The 22,870-nt window shown below is 44.4% G+C and overlaps 1 protein-coding gene across 1 annotated transcript in view; it reads right to left on the bottom strand.

The window, feature by feature from the left end:
* LOC141086031 (uncharacterized) overlaps positions 1-22,870 on the bottom strand; it is a 971,752-nt gene that overhangs the window by 580,548 nt on the left and 368,334 nt on the right. Inside the window, exon 53 of the mRNA XM_073571764.1 lies at positions 20,582-20,709. Coding sequence (XP_073427865.1) covers positions 20,582-20,709 — 128 coding nt within the window. The remainder of the gene's footprint in view (positions 1-20,581; positions 20,710-22,870) is intronic.

Raw genomic sequence — 22,870 nt, 5'->3', positions numbered from 1 at the left:
TCACTGCGCACTGGGTTAATGTGGTGGATGCAGGGCCCACAGGGGACAGCGGTGGTGGGACAGTGCTGCCTAGCCCACGGTATAGGAAACAGATGGCTGTAGGCGTTCGACCCTCCTCCTCCTCCTCCTCCAGAAGCGAAAGCTCGTCCACAGAGCGCAGTCGTACGAGCACTCCATCTGCAGCTGCCACTGTTGCACACGAGGTGTCCCCCTATCGAGCAGCTAGTGGAAAGCGTCAGCAGGCTGTGTTGCAGATGATGTGTTTGGGCGACAGACACACCGCCGAGGTGCTGGCCGAGTACTTGAAGCGACAAACTGAGTCATGGCTGGGCAGTGTACATCTTGAGGCAGGCAAGGTAGTTAATGATAACGGCCGTAATTTTGTGGCAGCCATAGCCCTTTCAGAACTCAGCCACATACCTTGCTTGGCTCACACCTTGAACCTGGTGGTGCAGTGCTTCCTCAAAAATTATCCGGAGTTAACAGCCCTGCTCCAGAAGGTGCGAAGACTGTGCGCGCACATCCGCCGGTCGCCTGTACACTCTGTTCGTATGCAGAAGCTGCAGCGATTGCTCCACCTTCCCAACCACCGCCTCATTATCGACATTGCAACAAGGTGGAACTCCACCCTGCACATGGGAAATTCCCACACAGCAATGGCATAAAGTGAGACTAGGGACTTTTTTTTTTTTTAAGTGGCGGAGGAATACAGTGCGGAAGGATACCTACCTTCCGTCATTGGATTCCTGCAGCCCGTAGAGAACGGCAGCATCATCTGATGCTGCAGTTCTCTACCCAAGATCGTCGTGGGACACACTCGTGGACTGTTTCGGATCGTGGGTGAGTATTTTTGTGGTTTGTTATGTTAATATTTATTCCGGAAAAGACAATGGCTTCGGGAAACAATGTGACAAGTATTGGTAAGTATGTTACTCTATGTTATATGTATTGTATGTCTATGTATGTATTGTATGAATGTATTGTATGTAGTATGTATGTAGTATATATGTGGTATGTATGTAGCATGTAGTATGTATGTAGTATGTATGTAGCATGCATGTAGCATGCAGTATGTATGTAGCATGCATGTAGTATATATGTAGTATGTATGTAGCATGTAGTATGTATGTAGTATGTATGTAGCATGCATGTAGCATGCAGTATGTATGTAGCATGCATGTAGTATATATGTAGTATGTATGTGGTATGTATGTAGCATGTAGTATGTATGTAGCATGCATGTAGTATGTATGTGTTATGTATGTAGCATGTAGCATGCATGTAGCATGCATGTAGTATGTATGTAGTATGTATGTGGTATGTATGTAGTATGTATGTAGTATGTATGTGGTATGTATGTAGCATGCATGTAGTATGTATGTAGTATGTATGTTGCATGTAGTATTTATGTAGTATGAATGTAGCATGTATGTAGTATGCATGTTGTATGTATGTAGCATGCATGTAGTATATATGTAGTATGTATGTAGTATTTATGTAGTATGAATGTAGCATGTATGTAGTATGCATGTTGTATGTATGTAGCATGTAATTTTTTTTTTTTTTTTTTTTTTTTTTACATTCAACACATTAGTCGGATGATGGGACTACTACTGTCCCATCATTGGCTAATGTGTCAATCACTGTCATGGTAGCAGGCATCGCCCGATGGGACTTGTAGTCCCATCGGACGATGCCTGCACAGACCCCCGAAGCCTGCACAGACCACCGGCAGGCCGGCACAGCCCCCCGGCAGGCCGGCACAGCCCCCCGGAGCCTGCACAGACCACCGGCAGGCCGGCACAGCCCCCCAGCAGGCCGGCACAGACCACCGGAGCCTGCACAGACCACCGGCAGGCCGGCACAGACCACCGGAGCCTGCATAGACCCCCCGGCAGGCCGGCACAGCCCCCCCGGAGCCTGCACAGACCACCGGCAGGCCGGCACAGCCCCCCGGCAGGCCGGCACAGACCACCGGAGCCTGCACAGACCACCGGCAGGCCGGCACAGCCCCCCGGCAGGCCGGCACAGACCACCGGAGCCTGCACAGACCACCGGCAGGCCGGCACAGCCCCCCGGCAGGCCGGCACAGACCACCGGAGCCTGCACAGACCACCGGCAGGCCGGCACAGCCCCCCGGCAGGCCGGCACAGACCACCGGAGCCTGCACAGACCCCCTGGCAGGCCGGCACAGCCCCCCGAAAGGCCCGTACAGACCCCAGAGAGGCTGTACAAGGCAAAAACAGGGTTTTTCTTATTCCGATACCGGAAGTCCCATAGACTTGAATGGGACTTCCGGTATCGGAATCGGCGATACCGATACTTTTTTTAAAGATCGGCCTATCCATTCCGATCCGATACTTTGAAGTATCGGACGGTATCGCTCAACTCTAATCCTGACAGAAAAAAGGAGCCGTCCGTCAACCCAAAATGTGGATGATCTAACCTTCATTAAAATGAACCATGCATGGGTTTCCAAGGATTTTGTCCCACCTTCCCCTGATGACACATAGGGTGACAGAAAAATGGCTTGCTTTGGTCCACCTCTTCCTGGGACTTGAACTATTTCGCCTTTTGCATCAGCTGAATGTCCAACATCAACATATGCCACTTTCTAAAACTCCCTAACTGTGCTGCCTCCCCCCCATGGCCGGGGTCACCACCTAGCGCACGACACCGTGCGAGTGCCGTTGCCCTGGACAGGTGGGTAGGCCGACTCTTGGGCGCGAGCACTGGCACAGGGTCCTGCATAGTGCAATCAAGTATCTCTGACGGTGGTGGTGCACACCCGCCGTCAGACACACCGCCGTACTATGAGGGGCCCAGTGCCAGTACCGACGCCCACGAGTGGGCCCCCCCTTGCTTGGGCAGGGCCCCAGCATTTGCAATCTTTACTTCTCCCTGCTCCTCCGCTGTGTAGTCTGGGCCGTCAAATCCATACTGTGCCTGACACCGTCTGAGCCTGCCTCCTGATGTATAGACATATATTTTGAATGTGTACGCTATCCATACATGTTATCCGGGGATACGGTACCCTTTCTCACCTTTGTGCAATCACGTGCAATCCATACTGGGCCTAACACCGTCTGAGCCTGCCTCCTGATGTATAGACATATTTTGAATGTGTACGCTATCCATACATGTTATCCGGGGATACGGTACCCTTTCTCACCTTTGTGCAATCACGTGCAATCCATACTGGGCCTAACACCGTCTGAGCCTGCCTCCTGATGTATAGACATATATTTTGAATGTGTACGCTATCCATACATGTTATCCAGGGATACGGTACCCTTTCTCACCTTTGTGCAATCACGTGCAAGCCATACTGGGCCTAACACCGTCTGAGCCTGCCTCCTGATTTATAGACATATATTTTGAATGTGTACGCTATCCATACATGTTATCCGGGGATACGGTACCCTTTCTCACCTTTGTGCAATCACGTGCAAGCCATACTGGGCCTAACACCGTCTGAGCCTGCCTCCTGATGTATAGACATATATTTTGAATGTGTACGCTATCCATACATGTTATCCGGGGATACGGTACCCTTTCTCACCTTTGTGCAATCACGTGCAAGCCATACTGGGCCTAACACCGTCTGAGCCTGCCTCCTGATGTATAGAGATATATTTAGAATGTGTACGCTATCCATACATGTTATCCGGGGATACGGTACCCTTTCTCACCTTTGTGCAATCACGTGCAAGCCATACTGGGCCTAACACCGTCTGAGCCTGCCTCCTGATGTATTGACATATATTTTGAATGTGTACGCTATCCATACATGTTATCCGGGGATACGGTACCCTTTCTCACCTTTGTGCAATCACGTGTAATCCATACTGGGCCTGAGAACGGCTGGCGAGCTGTTAAGCAAGCTACAGCACCTGTGGTTTGCACACGTAAGTTTTTCATTTTTTCAGGAATGACGGTTAGGCCTAATTCCGGAACTGCGGTTGACCTGCACTTACTGGGAAGTCATCGTTCGTGGGTAATAATTGTAATCAGTGATCCCCATCACTAACGTTGTTCAGCGGGTTATCTGCACCTGTAAGCGACAAACGCTGGCCTTTTCAGTGTAGCGCACATGCAGCCACGGACATGTAAGGGCATGACACACCAGTTATTGGCCAATCTCATGTGCCAGAGCCTCACGTGTCCCTCTAGTAAGCCGGACTCGGACCACAGGGCATGACGGAGTCTCGTTCGTTAACAGAATTAAGCTTGCAATGTGTGCATCTTTTTTGTAGCTGGCATGGTTGAGGTTTCCCAGGTGGAGTCGAATTTAACCGTAGGCTCCACTCCTGGTGGTACCCTTCTGGACATTCCTTTAAGGTTCAGCTTTGCAACCATACTGCCCACGTAAAACAAACACTTTGCCTTCATGAACGCTGTTTGGAGGGTCATGACTCGTGGGAATAACGCCGCCCAATCAGTTAACCTGCTAGAGAGATCCTTCGTTGCTCCCAAGCATGACATCACACTCCCTAGGAGGAAGGTAATGCCACTGTGGCGACCGTACTCCTGGGGGCGACACAAGTGCACTGATGCCCAGCCACTGCTCGATGAATCTGCTGGTACATTGACCCAGACCACTACATTCCCCTCGCATGCTACACGGCCTGAATCTGACCCTCATGAAACTCAGGTTACCCTTCCCATATACAGCTCCATCTTACATGATGACAAAGAGGAAGCTGCAGATGAAAGTGCAGGTTCGGCCCACCCGCCATCAGACACACCACCGTACTATCAGGGGCCCTGTGCCCGTGCCGTCGCCAACGAGTGGGCCCCCCCTGCTTGCTCAGGATCACAGCACTTGCAAGGTTGAAATACTGTGCAGTGAGATGGAAGATGGGGACGACGAGGAGTCCAGACTAGTACAGGGATTCCCTAGCGAGGAGACTTATTTGATTGTTTTCAATGTTGGGACAGCAATTTTTGGGGCGCACTATACTCTGGAGAATGATAGATGGGGCCCACCATACACTGGAACATTCCAAAGGTGGACATCAGACACTGGAGCAGCATTTACAGGGCCCATTATACACTAGAGCATTAGAAATGGGGCCCATTATGTTTGGAGCATTATGTGGGCCCATAAGACAGTGGAGCTTCATCCATGGGGACCAACATATACTGTAGCATTATGTGGAGCTTATCATATACTGTTTCAAACATTAGATGGGACCAATGATTCTGTATGGAGAAATAGATGGGCCTTGTCATGAGATGTAAAAAGTGAAGTATTTTTCATTGTACTGTACCGCTATTTCTCTGCCATATCGGAGCATGATGAGTTGTGGTATGTGTTAAAGGGGCGCTCTTTCGCCCAGGGCACATGAAAACCTGGAGCCATCCCTACCCCCCCACAACTTTAGCCAAATAACCCCCATTTTTCAGTGCGTAACTTGTATTATGAAGTTAATTAAGGTTGACAAGCTTAAGTAAGAAGAATTGATGCTTTTGGCATTCAAATGAGCACTGTAGGTGTGTTTCCTGTCCTCCTCTCACTGCCGACTTTTATTCCCCATTGACTTACATTGGGTTTCGTGTTTCGGGACGACCCCGACTTTTCCCTATAATCGGCCGATCTTGCTCGACCCGACTTTTGGAAAAGTCGGGTTTCACGAAACGAAACTCGACCCTAAAAAACCAAAAGTCGCTCAACTCTACAAGTAAAGATTCATTATTAAGTTTGTCACATCTATCAAACTGTTAGTGTGTCAGAATAAGAAGCTTCTGCTAGCTATAACTGAAGAAGATGTCTACTATAATTTTCACTGCTCTTTTATAATAACTTTATGGCCTCATCCATCTCACTAGGTTCTGCCCAGTTTTTAGGACGATAGTAGTGTTGGTGTAAAAATACCTACAGTCACAACACTGCATGTTGTGCAAAAATCTGCTTATTTTATTGGCCATTTTCTTGTGTTAAATTATTGACTATCCCCATTGGCACTGATAATGTATCTCCTAACTCAACTGTAAGGCTATGTGCACACGGAGCGGAACTCTCGTGGAAGTTACCGCGAGAATTCCGGAATTCCATTCCGCGGGAAAATCGCATTTTAAATTCCCGCGATTTTCCAGTGGAAAAACTAGCGATTTGCAAGCATAATTAGCTTGCAGAATGCTAGCGTTTTCCAAGCGATCTGTAGCATCGCTTGGAGAACTGATTGACAGGTTGGTCACACTCGTCAAACATAGTGTTTGACGAGTGTGACCAACTTTTTACTATTTAAGCTGCCTATGCAGCCTCAGTAGTAAAAAGATCTAATGTTAAAAATAAAAAATCGGGTTATATTCACCTTACGGCATCCCGTGCAGCCTTCCCGGGCCCCAGCGATGCTCCCATTCCCAGTAATGCCTTGCGAGACCTTTGATGACGTTGCGGTCTCGCGATAATGTAGCGGTCTTGCGAGGAATAGGGACCGCTACAGTATCGTGAGACTTTACGTCATCAAAGGTCTCGCAAGGCATTACTGGGAACGGAAGCATCGCTGACGCCAGGGAAGACTGCGCGGGACGCCGGAAGGTGAATATAACACCATTTTTTATCTTTTATTCTATTTTTTACAGGGATATGGTACCCACAGCCCAGAGGACAGTCTCCTCTCCTCCAGACCGTGGGTACCATCCGCAAATGTTCTGTTTACTTTTCGCATGGTGGGCACAGCCACCTGCGGGAAGTAAGCGGAACAATGCAATCCTATGGCTGCGGGATCGCCGTGATTCCGCAAAACAATGAGCATGCTGCGTATTTTTCCGCGATGCGATTCCGTCGCGGGAAAATCCGCAGCTTTAACACAGCATTGCGGAATCCCATAGGATTGCATGGGATGCTTTTTTTTGCGTTTTCGCGGCAAAATCGCGTGCTAAAAAAACGCAAAAGCGCAAAAGAACCGCGACGTGTGAACACAGCCTAATATTTGAATTGCAAACTTATCTCTGCTGCCATTGTTCCTTCAAAATTCCTTTGAGTTAAGTTCCCACAATTAGTTTTTTTGTGAGATTCTGACACTGAAAATTTTTGATAAACAAAAAAGAGCCTTTCTCTTGCAAGTATGCTCAACTTTATGTGTGAACATTCCCCACAGAATTTTATGAGATGTACAAAATCCGATTGTAAAAAGTGTGTATGCATTCTAGTTCAATTTTGGTGGCAGAAAATGCATGTAATCCCCACATGACTCTTAAAAAGTTGTCACGGTTATCAATAAAGAATTGTCAAAGCTAAACACCAGAGAATAGCAAAAACAAAGCAGCTTAATTTAACCCCTTAACCACCAATACGCCTTTCAACGGCGGCATTTAAAGGTACTTATGCCTCAGCGCCACTTTTTAACTAGACACCGAAGAAGATGATACAGATCAGTTTTCACCGACCCCGGTATTGCTATCGCAATTATTTACAGAATAACGCCGACCGCAGAAAAAAAAGTCCAATTTCACATTTAATTTCTCTCTCCTCTGAGGTGATCGCACATCAGAGGATTGAGAAATGGGGTTCCCTGATTCCCGACCGGGACTTCCAGAGTCCCTGCAACCCATCATGAAGTCCCCCTGCCACCAGCATCTTCTTCCAGGAAGAAAATGGCGGACGCATGGGCAGTGAGCTCACTGAGATCTGCCAGCCGGCACCCGGCAACAATAGGAAATTTTTTCTATTGTTTAATTTTGATCACTGCAATTGACCCTATCACAGTGATCAAAATAAAAAAAACAGTAAATCAAACCCCCTTTTATCACCCCCTTAGTTAGGCAAAAATAATAAAATAAAGAAAAATTATTTATTTCCATTTTTCCATTAGGGTTAGAATTGGGCTAAAGTTAGGTTTGGGCTAAAGTTAGGGTTAAAGATGGGCTAGGGTTAGGGTTGTGCCTAGGGTTAGGGTTGGGCTCAAGTTAGGGTTGGGGCTAGGGTTGGGTTAAAGTTAGGGTTGTGGTTAGGGTTACGGTTAGGGTTGGAGTTAGGGTTAGGATTAGGTTTGTGGTTAGGGTTATGGTTAGGGTTGGGATTAGGGTTAGGGTTGTGGTTAAGGTTATGGTTAGCATTAGGGGTGTGTTGGGTTTAGGGATGGAGTTAGAAATGGGGGGTTCCACTGTTTAGGTACATCAGGGGGTCTTCAAACATGACATGGCACCACCATTGATTCCAGCCAATTTTGCATTCAAAAAGTCAAACGGTGCTGCCTCCCTTCTGAGCCCTTCCACGCGCCCAAACAGTGGCTTTCCACCAAATACAGGGTATTTTCATACTCAGGAGAAATTGCACATCAAATTTTGTGGTCCATTTTCCCCTGATACCCTTGTGAAAATAAAAAAAAAATTGGTTCCAAAGTAAGTATGTTCATTTTTTCCTTCCACATTGCTTTAGTTCTCGTGAAGCACCTGAATGGTTAATAATCTTCTTGAGTGTGGTTTTACACACCTTGAAAAGTGCAGTTTTTAGAGTGGTGTCACTTTTAGGTATTTTCTGTTATGTTGAACCCCCAAACTCACTTCAAATGTGAGGTGGTCCCTAAACAAAATGGGTTTGTAAACTTTGTTGGAAAAATGAGAAATCACTGGTAAACTTTTAACGCCTATAATGTCCTAACAAAAAAAAAGTTATATTTCCAAAATTGTGCGGATGTAAAGTTGACATGTAGGAAATGTTATTTAACTATTTTGTGTGACATCACTCTCTGATTTAAGGGTATAAAAACTAAAAGTTTAAAAATTGCAAAATTTTTGCCAAATTTCCATTTTTTTCATAAATAAACTCAAGTTATATCGAAGAAATTTTACCACTATCATGAAGTAGAATATGTCACGAAAAAAACAGGCTCAGAATCAGTGGGATACATTGAAGCGTTCTAGAGCTATAACCTCATAAAGTGAAAGTGGTCAGAATTGTAAAAATTGGCTTGGTCATTAAGTACCAATTTGACTATGTTACTAAGGGGATAAAACACGACATACCAAAAAGAGACAAAAAAAACGCAATACAAAAATGTAAGAAAAACACATATAAAAAAATGTAATAAAAATGTTATTAAAAAAATACAAGTAAACTAATAGATGCAGAAATGCTGTAGAAAATCTGCAAAATCAAAAATTTACCAATCACCGTATGAACATATCCTTGCAGGTTAGTTCTTGAAAGCAAACGGAATATATGGTTTATATACTGCTTGTAGCCAATTGCAGTCAATTTCCTATGTGAAGCCCTGTTCTGTAGTGGATTTGTGCTTTAAGTATTAGTAATGTAACTGAATGTAAATTATTTTGAAACCCTATTATATTTCATCAGCAATGCATTTAAAAGAGCCCTTTGTGAATGGACTTTTAAGACTGTGAGTTCTTGATTGCTCCCCAAGAGCATCATAAATGCCTGGCAATGGTTGCTCTGCATTAATAATACATACCATGTTTCTGCAGCGCATTTTACTGTATTATGCCAAATATTTAGGAATTTTTCAGCCATTATCTAAATTCTAATATCAAATCCAGTGCACTCTCCTTACTTAAAACCATGAATAATGTTAATTAATGCACATTATCCAAAAGAAATAAGGCTTTTATAGTAAAAGATGGAAGTAATATTCAGATTGCCTGAATATGAATTGTTGCTTTTGGCCTAAGAAGATTTAGTAGTAGGAAATCTTAGGTAATTTGTAGAAGAATATTTCTCACATTTATGAGGAGTACATTAATTGGCAGCTAAATGAACCATCTGTGCAGGGAAGAACAAAGACAGCATGCTAATATGGAAGAGAAATTCACAGTATAATAATGGTACTGCCCTAAAAATATTTTCATATATTACATTGTGCAGAGTAAATTGATGGAAAAAAAATTACCAGACAGTTCACAAGTATACATTCTGCATTTATACATTGCTTTGAAGTGCAGAAGTACAGCACTATCTGAATGGTGACAGGCACAATTCACACATGCATCATATCTGGAAACATAACCAAAGTATAAATGACATATATTCATTACTGTAACAGTATGTTTCATATTGATGTCAATTAGAGCACATATTATGCACTCTCTAGTGCAAATCAAAGGATCTCATTGGGTGTTCAAAGTGTTCACAATATGCCAAGAGTATTTTCAGTAGGATCAAATTAATTAGTATATCGACTTGTCTATTATTTAATACAACATTTAGACCCAGTGTACTTGCTGTAATGTCGATGCCGATGTCCTTGCTTGGTTCCTTTCCCCTCTCTGAGCAATGACGCTGACACACTCAACACCCATCACAGCGGTGTCCCCATTCCTTGCTGTGGCTTCCTGTCACTCTAGGCCTTCATATGCTGCGCAGGTCTCCCAGTGGCGAGCCTAGAGCGTGTGACATCTCCAAGTCATAAAGCGGAAGGAAATACCCCCAACCAATACACTAAAGCTGGAGTCACACATAGCAACTTACCAGAGATCCCGACAACGATATCAACGTGTCAGGATCGCTGGTAAGTCGCTATGTGATCACTGGTGAGCTGTCAAACAGACAGCTTCACCAGCGATTAGCACAGCGATGCCGAGCTCGCGGCATCGCTGTGTTCGTTAGCGCTGATGCCATATTCATATCAAAAATAGAATTAAAATAAAAAATATTGTTATTCTCACCTTCCGACGTCCCGCGCAACATTCCCGCCTCTCTCCACGCTCCAGTCCCAGTAATCCTTTGCGAGAATTACCGCAATGACGTCCGTTCTCACGGGATCGCGAAATCTCGCTGTCATTCTTGCAAAGGATTACTGGGACCGGGAGCGTGGAGAGAGGCGGGACGACTGCGCGGGACGCCGGAAGGTGAGAATAACAATATTTTTTATTTTTGTTATTATTTTACAGCTGATCGCTGGTCTCCCGCCTGTCACACGCAGCGATGCGTGCTGGCCAGCGGGAGATCAGCGACGAAAAAATGTCCAGAGGTTTCTTGCAGCGATCAGCGATACCGGCAGGGGGGCCGGTCGATGATCGCTGTCACACACAGCAATCTCGCTGGTGAGATCGCTGTTGTGTCACAAAAGTTGTGACTCAGCAGCGATCTCGCTAGCGAGATTGCTATGTGTGATGGGGCCTTAATAGCTGGGAGGCATCAAGTATATAAGGTATGTTCCCCAGTAGGGAGGTGTGTAAGCACCCACCTGGATTTAGTTAGTGTTGTGCAACTAGTCAATTGCCAGGTCTCTCAGTGTTGTCTGAACCAGAATCTATTCCTGAAACCCTTGTTGTGTAAACCAGAACCTGAAAACCTTGTTGTCTGAACCAGAACCTGTTCCTAAAATCCATGTTGTCTGAAACAGAACCTGTTCCTGAGACCCGTACTGTGTGAACCTGAAACCGCTCTGGCGGTACCTGAACCTGTACCTGTACCACTATCAGTCCCTATCCTGTCTTGTTTTCCAGAATCTGGACTGTTTGAACCAGAACCCGTATCTAAATCCTGTTCTGCCAGTAACACCGAGTCTCTGTCCATGACAGCCATCCTGGCCCTTAGGGACAGCTGCTGCACTACCGGGGACTGCCCAGGAGTGGTACCTGACACTACTTGCAGTGCAAGCCTAACTCCACCATCAGGAGCATACACCAGGTACTAGCTTGGCCACTCCCTTCCTAGGTAAGATGGATTGAGGCACAGTGGGTCCTCGATCCACGTATGTGAAAGTTGGCTCAGGCAATAGACCCCGCTGATCCCAATGCCCCTTTGAACTTGTAGGTGTATCAAGAGATGTCCCATCAGCGAGATCAGCATGAAAATATTCTGTTCTATCTGCGGATAGAGAATACCCATCTGGGAGCCCTGACGTCAGCTGCTTCATCCCCTCCAGCCCAAGTTGCAGCAACTACGGCCATGAATACTCAACCTGCAATTCATGCTCCTGGAGCTAATCCTCATCCATCCACTCCGCCACATTAAGATGGGGATCCTAAGCAGTGCTATAGGTTCCTAAACCAGTGTACTCTGTTCTATGAAATATTGACCCATCAGTCTCATTCTGACCTGGCTAAAGTGGGATTCCTGATATCCCACCTAGCAGAAGAGGTCTTAGAATCGTGCAACCTCTTGTGGGTGAGAGGGGACCCTGTGACCTCGAATCTGCAGGACTTACTAGTGACCTTCTGTAATATCTTTGATGAGCCAGGTCATGTGTCTTCTGCTGCATCTTCCCTTCTGAGACTGTGTCAGGGAGGTCTGTCTGTAGGTCAGTATGATGTCCGGTTCTGCACCATCTTCCGAAATTGGTTGGAACAACAAAGCATTGGTAACTGTCTTATGGGAAAGTTTATTTGAAAGGGTTAAGGATGAATTGGCTGGTCGAGACATCCCTGCTAGCTTAGACAACATGATATCCCTGGCAATCCAAATTGACCTCAGGTTCCAGGAACGGACCAGAGAGGTGACGCACGAGAGGACACCGTCACGTCTGGCTCCATCCTTCCAGAGACCAATTGTTTCTCAGCCTTCTGAGACAGCAGTCTTTTATGAATCTATGCAGGTTGATCGTGTTAAGCTAGCTGAGCAGCAGCAGGAAAAACATTGTGCAAGGGAATGTGCTAGTGCTGTAGAAAGGAACATCCCATCCATTCTTGATCTGAGAGCTCATAGAAAAGCCAAAGCCTAGGGTCTGTAGGAGAGGCTAGCCTAGGCATGAGTATTTCCTCTTCACAGTTTACTCTGAAGGTACCTGTATCATGTGGAGGTGCCAGTTTCTTTGAGGAGGCCTAATTTAACTCCGGTTTAGAGGGAAATTTCTTGAAGCAAGCCATGGTGGATCGGTATCAGATACCTGTTCGACGCCTCCAGAGTCCTTTGATGGTGTCCTTCGCAGTGGGAAAATCCCCATCTGAAACCGTTCAAGTGGTCACTGAAGAGGTAGAACTCTGGGTAGGAATGTTGCATACGGAAAAGATCGCCTTCTATGTGCTGTCTAGTCTATTTCAACCACTTCTCTTGGGTTTTCCATGGCTATGAACTCATGACCCCATTCTGGACTGGAGATCCAGTGAGGTGATTCCTTGGGGACAGTTGTGTCATGAGACATGGCTGGTCCCTGTAGTCCAGTTTGGCCGCTGGAGTCACCATCTTCCCCACCAGGTCTTCCATCATCCAACATGTCATGTGCTGACATGTCCGATAGGTGGGAAGCGGAGACTTTGTCTCTACACAGACCAAGTGATTGTTCCATAGACCTGATCCCTGGATCCTCACCACAGCTATAACGTACCCTCGGATATGGGTCCAGAGAAGGTATTTTCAATAAGTGGCCCATTAATGAGAACATCAAGGCAGATACGCTTTCAAGGTCTATCCTATCCATCGACAAGGAGGAAGAACTCCACCTTGTCTGCGATTCTTCCAAGATGCTGGCTGGTCATGCCGGGCAGGCAGAGACTTTGCAATTCAAGGATCTTGGAACTATGCTCACTTTAGTCTGCTCTGAGAATGTCTTGGTGGTGAGAAGTATACAAGTCATAAAAAAGATAAGAGATAAAACTTTTCTTCTAGTGAACTTGAGAGTACATGGCCCTGAAGTGAGATCTGTTATGAATGAGTCACCGAGGAGGAAAAAACAAAAAGCAAGCCAAGCCCAGAAAACCGGAGAGGTTGGTAACTAGCAGATTGCAGACCCCCTAATCCTATCCACAACAACTAGCAGTAGCCGTGGAGCGTGCCTACGGTGGTCCTAGACACCTCGTCACAGCCAGAGAACTAAATAAGCCTAAATTAAGAAGGGGAAAATCTAAACTGCTCCAGAGCAGACCCCAAAGCAATAGACAGCCCCCAACATGTATTGTCGGTGAAACAAGAGGAAAACACAGACACAGGTAGAAAGATAGGCTGAGCCAACGATGGGGCCCTCGCTAACTAGAAAGGACAGGAAAGAAAAGCTGCTGTCTGCAATCACGCAAAAAACCCTGCCAAAAAGAATGTCCAACACATCTGATAGAAAAAGGCCCTGAAGTCGCTAGACTTCAAATCACTATATCAGCACTCAGGTATATTCTGAAGACAGAGCAAAAGAGATCAACTGATCAGAGACAAAAATGGGGATTCAGCCCAGTCCCAGCCAGGGCTGGCTGAACACAAAAACTAAGTAAACCAGACAAAAACACTTATGAACAATAGCAGAGAAAACTTAGCTTTAGGAAGGCAGGAACCAAACTTATAACCAGGAGCCAGTCAGGAAAAATCACCAGCAAGAAACTAGGGAGTCGGCAGCCTTAAATCCAATCAGAAACTCCTGATGTCCAATCGCAGTCCTCTTCCTCAGGTGCCCGGTATCTGCCATTTAGATCAGCTTCATTACCTCCCTTCACCAACAGAGGGAGTCCAGATAGAGAACTCACTACTCCTCTGTCAGCACAGCCAGCTCCATAACCCTCACCAGAAGCCAGAGGCAAACCCGAAAATGAGCTCACAACAGAGATCATAGTAGATCAAGAAGAATGATCATGCCCCACTTCTTCTGCAGAGATTCCTTGCATGCTTGAAGAGGGTGCGTAGAAGGGGGTACTGTAACACCAAAGCTGATGTCCATGCTGGAAGGGGTAGAGGGACCACGGCGACATACTCACCATTCCATTCAAACAGCAGTGTCCCCATTCCCTGCTATGGCTTCCTGTCTCTCTGGACCTGCACATGCTGTGCAGGTCTCCCACGTGCACATGCTCCACGATTCTTAAAGGAGCAGCACACTTTGGAACTTTCCCTAGCCAATAGCTAGGAGGCATCAAGTATATAAGGAACACTCCCCAGTAGAGAGGCGCCTGAGCAACCACCTTGATTGAGTTACTGTTATGCAACTAGTCGGTGTTTTCTGAACCAGAACCTGTTTCAGACACCATTGTTGTCTGAACAATAAACTGTTCCTAAAACCCGTGTTACCTGAACCAGTACTTGTCCATAAAATCCATGTTGTTTGAACAAGTACCAGTCACTGAGATGCATGTTGTCTTTACCTGAAACCGCTCCGGTGGTACCTGAGCCTGAAGCAGCTACGGCAGTGTCTGAGCCTGAAACTCCTCCGGCGGTACCTGAGCCCAAAGCCTTTCCCATGGTACCTAAAACCTGAAACCGCTTTGGTGGTACCTGAGCTTGCAGCCGCTCTGGCGGTACCTAAACCAGAATCAGTGTTCATGCAGCCGTGTGTTCCAGAATCTGCACTGTCTGAACCAGAAACAGCACCCAAATTCTGTCCTGCCAGTGACTCCTAGTCTGTGACTTTGATTCTGACCATTGGGGTCAACTGCTGCAGTACCAGACACTGCCCAAAAGGGGTACTTGGCAGCCATCTTCAGCGCAAGCCTAATTCTACAATCAGAAGCTCTAGAGAACATCAGGTAGCCGCTTAACCACGTCCCTCCTGGGTAAGCCCGGATCGTATAATCCTTTTGAATGTTTCTCTGTCTTATATTAAAATGTGCTTTTTAGGAGTCCAGCTCATTTTTATCTCAGAACTATAAAGTGACATGGAATTTCCAAGTAATATACAAGTGTCATCAGGTCTATTTATTAATGTATGCAGCTCATATTGTGAAGTCTGGTGACAGATCCATCTTAACTTGTTTAAATTCCTATTTTATGTTTTCACTACATTTTCATGAATATACATCCACAGACAAATGGCCCTGGTATGCAAATTAATTATATCGGGAGCTTTACCTTAAGGGCTTGATCACATGAACGTATAACTTGGACAAGTGCTATCTGATGTTTTATCGGATAACACTTGGACCAATGTTATTCTTATTATAGGGCAGAGCAGATTAGAGTTTTTTTTGTTGTGTCCATTTTGCAAATCGGATCACATGCACCCATTCAAGTCTATGGGCGCATGTAAAACATTGGACTTTGACAAGAGTGCAGTCCGAATTCCACGGACACAGACAATGCAGAAGATGGAGAAATTAAATTTTACCCAACTGTGTTACAATTCTCTCATATGAGTGAATCGGATCACAATAAGATGATACTCGGTTTACACTCTGGCAGAATGTGAGTCAAGAGTCATTACCATAAGCGATCCGATTTTGTTGTAAGATAGAATCATGGCTCACATGAGCAAGCCCTAAAGGGATTGTCTGGGCTAAAATGAAAAATCTAAAGTCACTCTATATGACTGCAGACTACCGAAACATGACAATGTAAAATATGTATACTGTCATCATTCCCCTGTACTTCTTGAGTGGGTAAACAGCCACGTGACCACACGGATGTAATTTACATACTTGTGGTCAAGTGCCGACTAGACTCACCTGTTTTCTCTCAATAGAAGAGAATATAAGCATCTAGCTGGCACATAATGACAAGTGTGCAATTTGCCTTTAGTGGTCACGTGACCACACACCCACACAGGGCGTACTGAGAAGTAGTGGTAATGCCCACAATTATCCAGACTAGGGCAAGTCGAGATCCCCATTGAAGGGAGATGAGTCGAGGTCTTCCTTTCTAAAACAATTGCAGATCCAAAGCTATAGGAAATCTACTAAGGGGGTAATGGCTCTGGTTTAAAAAATTCAGTGTCAAAATCTTAAACTAACATGCCCTCCTCTAAAGGTAACTCTAAAGGGGCAGCCAGCCCTCCAGACCTGATTAATTCTCCTTTAGAGGGGATGGACACCACTATTTCGGCTAAACAAAAAGTTCATAATGATCAAGAGAGCACACCCCATTCTTGTGCTGCGGAATCTGAAAGTTTCTCAGATTCTAACAGGTGGAGTGCTCAGTCAGAAGGTAAATGAATACAAATTTCAAAAACTGACCATCACATCCAAGCATAAGCATAGTGTGAACAGGTGCTTAACCTAGAGTCACCAACTCATATACATTCAAGCAAAAAAGGAAGCACACTGTAGCGCCAAACCATGCAAACATGAAAAATGAATAATGAATTGCATTACTGCATTAGAAGTATGAAAAATTGAGGAAGTTTAGGGCATAAAATGGCCAATTTATGTGTACCTGGAAGCCACGTTAAGGCATTTCTCGTTTTCCAGGTCCCTATTCTATGCCAATCCACACTAAGACTGTAGTCTCCATCTGAATGGGAACCTATAAAAAATCCTCTGTTAGGAGTGAAGTATATATCTCTGTGGAGGGGAAATGGCCCTGGTTTGATTAAAAACGCCTGCAGCTAACAGGTGGAGTGCTCAGTCAGAAGGTAAATGAATACAAATTTCAAAAACTGACCGTCACATCCAAGCATATGCATAGTGTGAACAGGTGCTTAACCTAGAGTCACCAACTCATATACATTCAAGCAAAAAAGGAAGCACACTGTAGCGCCAAACCATGCAAACATGAAAAATGAATAATGATTTGCACTACTGCATTAGAAGTATGAAAAATTGAGAAAGTTTAACGCATAAAATGGCCAAGTTGCTTGAATGTTTATGAGTTGGTGACTCTAGGTTAAGCACCTGTTCACACTATGCTTATGCTTGGATGTGACGGTCAGTTTTTGAAATTTGTATTCATTTACCTTCTGACTGAGCACTCCACCTGTTAGCTGCAGGCGTTTTTAATCAAACCAGGGCCATTTCCCCTCCAGAGATATAGAGTTCAGTCCTAACAGAGGATTTTTCATAGGTTCCCATACAGATGGAGACTACAGTCTTAGTGAGGATTGACATGGAATAGGGACCTGGAACACGAGAAATGCCTTAACGTGGCTTTCGGGTACACATAACTTGGCCATTTTATGCGCTAAACTTTCTCAATTTTTCATACTTCTAATGCAGTAATGCAATTCATTATTCATTTTTCATGTTTGCATGGTTTGGCGCTACAGTGTGCTTCCTTTTTTGCTTGAATGTATATGAGTTGGTGACTCTAGATTAAGCACACCTGTTCACAGTATGCTCATGCTTGGATGTGACGGTCAGTTTTTGAAATTTGATCCCACATATGGTCTCAGTATTTAATGCAGCGTCCTCTTGGGGCTCCTTCCCAAAAGAGAAGCTGTAATTGTTCCGATTGCAAAAGCGGGGGGGGACCCGGAGAGGATGCAAAATTACAGGCCAATATCACTCATAAACAATGACATTAAAATTTATTCTAAATTACTTGCCGAACGGTTAAAAAATGTACTCCCTCGATTTCTCTCCGATGACCAGATTGGCTTTGTAGAGGGATGTGAGGCGGCGGAAGGAACGAGGAGAGTTTTGAATTTACTTACCAGGGCAAATCTATCCAATACTAGATCGGCGTTTCTGGTGTTGTATGCAGAAAAGGCCTTTGACAGGCTGAATTGGTCTTACCTGAAAGCAACTTTAACTAAATTTGGTTTTAGCCAAGGATTCTTGTAATTGGTCTTTGCATTATATTCTGTCCCCACCGCCAGAATTTATGCTAATAATTGCCTCTAAAACCCGTTCCCCATTTCGAACTGAACAAGATAGGGGTGCCCTTTGTCACCCTTGCTGTTTGTATTAGCGATAGAGCCACTGGCTGAAAAGATCAGATCCAATAAGAATATTGCAGGATTTGAGTTCCCCTCCCGTCGTTTTAAAATTGGACTATTTGCCGATGACCTCTTTTTGACCCTATTGGACCCCTTGAATTCCATCAGAGAACTTGCTGGAGACTTGGAAATGTTTTCAAGAGCCTCTTATTTCAAGATTAACTATCACAAGTCAAAATTCTTGACCCTCAACATGGCTAAAACGGAAATCGAGGAGCTAAAGAGAAGTACTGAGTTTGCCTGGGAATATAAAGGGTTAGTTTATCTTGGAATCACTTTAGCTAGTTCTATCCAAGCAACTGTCAAAGAAAATCTAAGTGGGATCCTTGCAACTGTCTCTCAGGATATTTCCTTTTTCAGGCAAATTGAACTTTCTGTTTGGTAGGGTGATGGTTGTGAAATCCATCATTCTGCCCAAAATACTATATTTGTTTTGGACGCTCCCGATCACTCTCCCATTTTAATCCATGCAAAATTTGCAAAACCTGCTAAAATCATTCGTGTGGAATGACAGGAGGCCTAGAGTGTCAGCAGAAATTCTATATCAACATAAGAGCAGAGGAGGTACGAGCATGCCTAACCTGCATGCATACTACTCGGCCTTATTAATAAAGCAGAGCTGGTATTGGCTCAACAATAAACAAAAATTTCCAGCTTGGTTTTACCTGGAGTGAGACATAAGTAAATTTGGCTCTCTAAAAGAAAGAGTTGCTTTTCTACTTCTTGTTTCAAGAGCCTCGAAAGGTATCTTCCCATCCTATTTTCAGTCCCCATCATTTCTGCATGTAGATCACTGATCAAACCATATAAAAAATTTAACAAAGTTGAACAGGCCTTGAGGTTTCCGCTTTGTGTAGTGGCTTTAATATTTGACTTCCCTCTCTCAGAAATCTGGAATAATTTAGGTATTAAAAAAGTAAAAAACATACACAATGGGTCTAATTTTCTCACATTCAGCTAAATAAAAGCCAAATATAATGTCCCTTCCTCTGAATTTATCCCTTACTTAATGCTGAAAGATAAGGTACAAAAAATCCTATTAGGCAAAGCATTTAATTATGAAATTGTGTCTTCACTGCTGTGCAGCCTAAATAATAAAAATACCTGGAGCTTAAGGAATATATACTCCTCTTTCAATAGAGAGGAACTCTCTTGCAAGAACATATATTTAAGGAGATGGAAGTCCGACCTTGGGACTGTTGTTCTGGTTGAGCGATAGGACATTGCCATAAAAAATATGTATAAATCTACCATATCGATGACTCTTCACAAGTCTTATTTCAAACTACTTACCAGGTGGTATCTCACACCTATCAGACTCTCCCACATTAACCAGGACCACTCCCCCAATGTTGGAGAGGATGCGGACAACAGGGGAATCTTTACCACATCTTTTGGTGTTGCCCGAAACTAAAACGTCTGTGGCTCCAGGTTTCTCGTCATATTGACTCCTTTACAGACAATTTTACCCTGACTCCCCAAAAAGCATTGCTTTCTTTGGACTTGGATCAATTACACCCGTCGGTGAGACAGGTAGTTATTCATATCCTTTTGGTAGTTAAAAATAACTTGGCTTACTTTTGGAAGAAGCCTGACCCTCCTAAATTTTCAGATATCCTAGACAAAATCTACCAACATTATGCTTTTGAATGGAGGTTTGCAGTTAGTAACAATAATATTCTCGCCTATACTAATAAGTGGAATGTCTGGAACAGTAAATTTAGACGAGTTTAAATTTCTCTCATGCACCTCCTTAAGTGATTGGAATAGACCGCCTTCTTGTATCTCCTCCTTAAAGGTTTAGTATTATTGTGCCTCTTATTGACATTAGTATTTTGTATACTTATTAATGTATGTTTGTTACAAGGGTTCTCTATTTTTTATGACCTTACCCTTCCTATGTACATTTACCCTTTTCCCCTCCCTTCTTCTTGTTCCCCCTCCTTATCCACCTCCCAGTTTTATAAAAGCTTTAATAAAAATATTTAAATACAATTATCCAGTCTATAGTCACATAGAGTGCCAGCAGATTTTTCATTACAGCCCAGACAACCCCTTTAAGTCTTATCTATAAAGCTGACAAATACATGATATTTATACATGTGAAATACCTCAGAGATCCTACAGAATGTCAACAGTACACTTGCTTCGCAAAGAAAAACATTCCTATGTGTATAACTTTGTTCATTTCCAGGTTGGCAAAATATTTTGTGATCTTGGAGAAACTGCAAGCTGGGCTCTAAAACACCGGAGAGAAAAATGACAATATATGTTTCTTCTCAGATATGTAATAGTAATACTAACACAAATTTTAGTCATTTAAATTGCAAAAAAAAAAAAATTGTAATTAATCTCTAATAAATTACTTAAATTGGCTGTGTCATCCATTACCTTGAGGCATGCTGATGCTTTTCATTTCTTATTGGCTGGGCTTATGATATTCTCATACACAAAATAATTTATTATGAAAGCACGTAACAATATCTCATCAAAATCTATGCACTGCACAAAGATCAGGTTGTCAATATGATGTACAGGCCACAACGAATCCTGTAATGTAGGCTAAATTGCCTGAGTCATGGGCAATGATAGTGTAATTCTACAGAAAACTGGAAATCAATTCCTGTCATTGCAGAATAAAACTCCTTTATCTGGGCCCCAGTTCACCAATGTAATGCAGCCAGCGAGAGGTCTGAGATGGCAATCATACCAATTTTACTCAATAAATGGAAATCATGTTTTAGTTACAGTGCTGGGGGAAACGCTGATCCAATACGTTTCATTCTCGGAATAAGTTGCTCCTTTCTATCAACAATGGAAAAATAAAGGATTGTCTAAATTGGCACTCTGCACTCATCTGATATTAGAAAATGCCAGCTCAATGATGTCAGTAGACGTTCTGGAAGAGCAACAGCTATGAAGCAGGAACAGAATGCTGCTCACCATGGGAGCAAGGACAGGTAAGAAAAATTGTTTATTTTTAATTTTAACTAGCTGAAGAGCCCGGCGCTGCCGGGGCATAGTAACTAACTACGGTTAGTTATAACAAATTAATGTATATATCTATCTATATATATATATATATATATATATAAAGCTGAGTGTATAGCCCCGCCCACTCCACATAGCCACATTCACTATAATATCCCACATCATTCCGTCAGCCAGCGCTACTGGACTACTACCCCTAATATCCCACATCATCCCATCAGAGCCACCGGACTACTACCCCTAATATCCCACATTGTCCTGTCAGCCAGAGCCACCGGACAACTACCACTAATATCCCACATCATCCCATCACAGCCGCCGGACTACTACCCCTAATATCCCACATCATCCCGTCAGCCAGAGCCACCAGACAACTACCACTAATATCCCACATCATCCTGTCACAGCCGCCGGACTACTACCCCTAATATCCCACAACATCCCGTCAGCCAGAGCTACCGGACTACTACCCCTAATATTCCACATCGTTCAGTCAGCCAGAGCCACTGGACTACAACCCCTAATATCCCACATCATCCCGTCAAAGCCACAGACTACTACCCCTAATATCTCACATCATCTCGTCAGCCAGAGCCACCGGACAACTACAACTAATATCCCACATCATCCCGTCACAGCCGCTGGACTACTACCCCTAATATCCCACATCATCCCGTCAGTGAGAGCCACTGGACTACTACCCCTAATATCCCACATCATCCCATCAGCCAGAGCCACAGGACTACTACCCCTAATATCCACATCATCCCGTCAGCCAGAGCCACTGGACTACTCCCCCTAATATCCACATCATCCCATCAGCCAGAGCCACTGAACTACTCCCCCTAATATCCCACGTCAGCCAGAGCCACCAGACTACTACCCCTAATATCCCACATCATCCCGTCAGCCTGGGGTCAGAACCAGAGCGCTGAGTGAAATGGTCCTAGCTTCCATACCGAGGATCCCTTTAAGAAAGGCCTGGGGTCAGAACCAAAGCGCAGAGTGGATTTGCTCTAACTTCCATACCAATGATCCCTTTAAAAGACCCTGGGGTCAGAACCACAGAGCTGAGTGGAACGGTCCTGACGTCTATACTGGGTATCCCTTTAAGAGAGGCATGGGGTCAAAACCAAAGCACTAGATGGATTTGCTCTGACTTCCATACCAATGATCCCTTTAAGAGGGAAGATGTGCCTATGGGATGGAGGATGTGTGATGGGTATACGGGCATGGGAGGAGGTGATTCATTTCTGTCATGTGCTCTCTGCTTCTTTCTGGGGGGCAGACAATGGCTGGGAGCTTATGTTCCTGGGGATGCTAGATTTCTCCCACCCAGTCAGTGTTTGCTGAGGTGTTGTCAAGTGAGAAAACTTGCTCATAGCAACAAATCAGCTTCTTTTAACCAG

This window comes from Dendrobates tinctorius, unplaced genomic scaffold (assembly GCF_039654945.1).
Source record: "Dendrobates tinctorius isolate UK_male_01 unplaced genomic scaffold, ASM3965494v1 ptg000007l, whole genome shotgun sequence".
Lineage (NCBI taxonomy): Eukaryota > Metazoa > Chordata > Amphibia > Anura > Dendrobatidae > Dendrobates > Dendrobates tinctorius.
The sequence above is the reverse complement of the archived record's forward strand: the minus strand, read 5'-3'. Positions and strand labels throughout refer to the sequence as shown.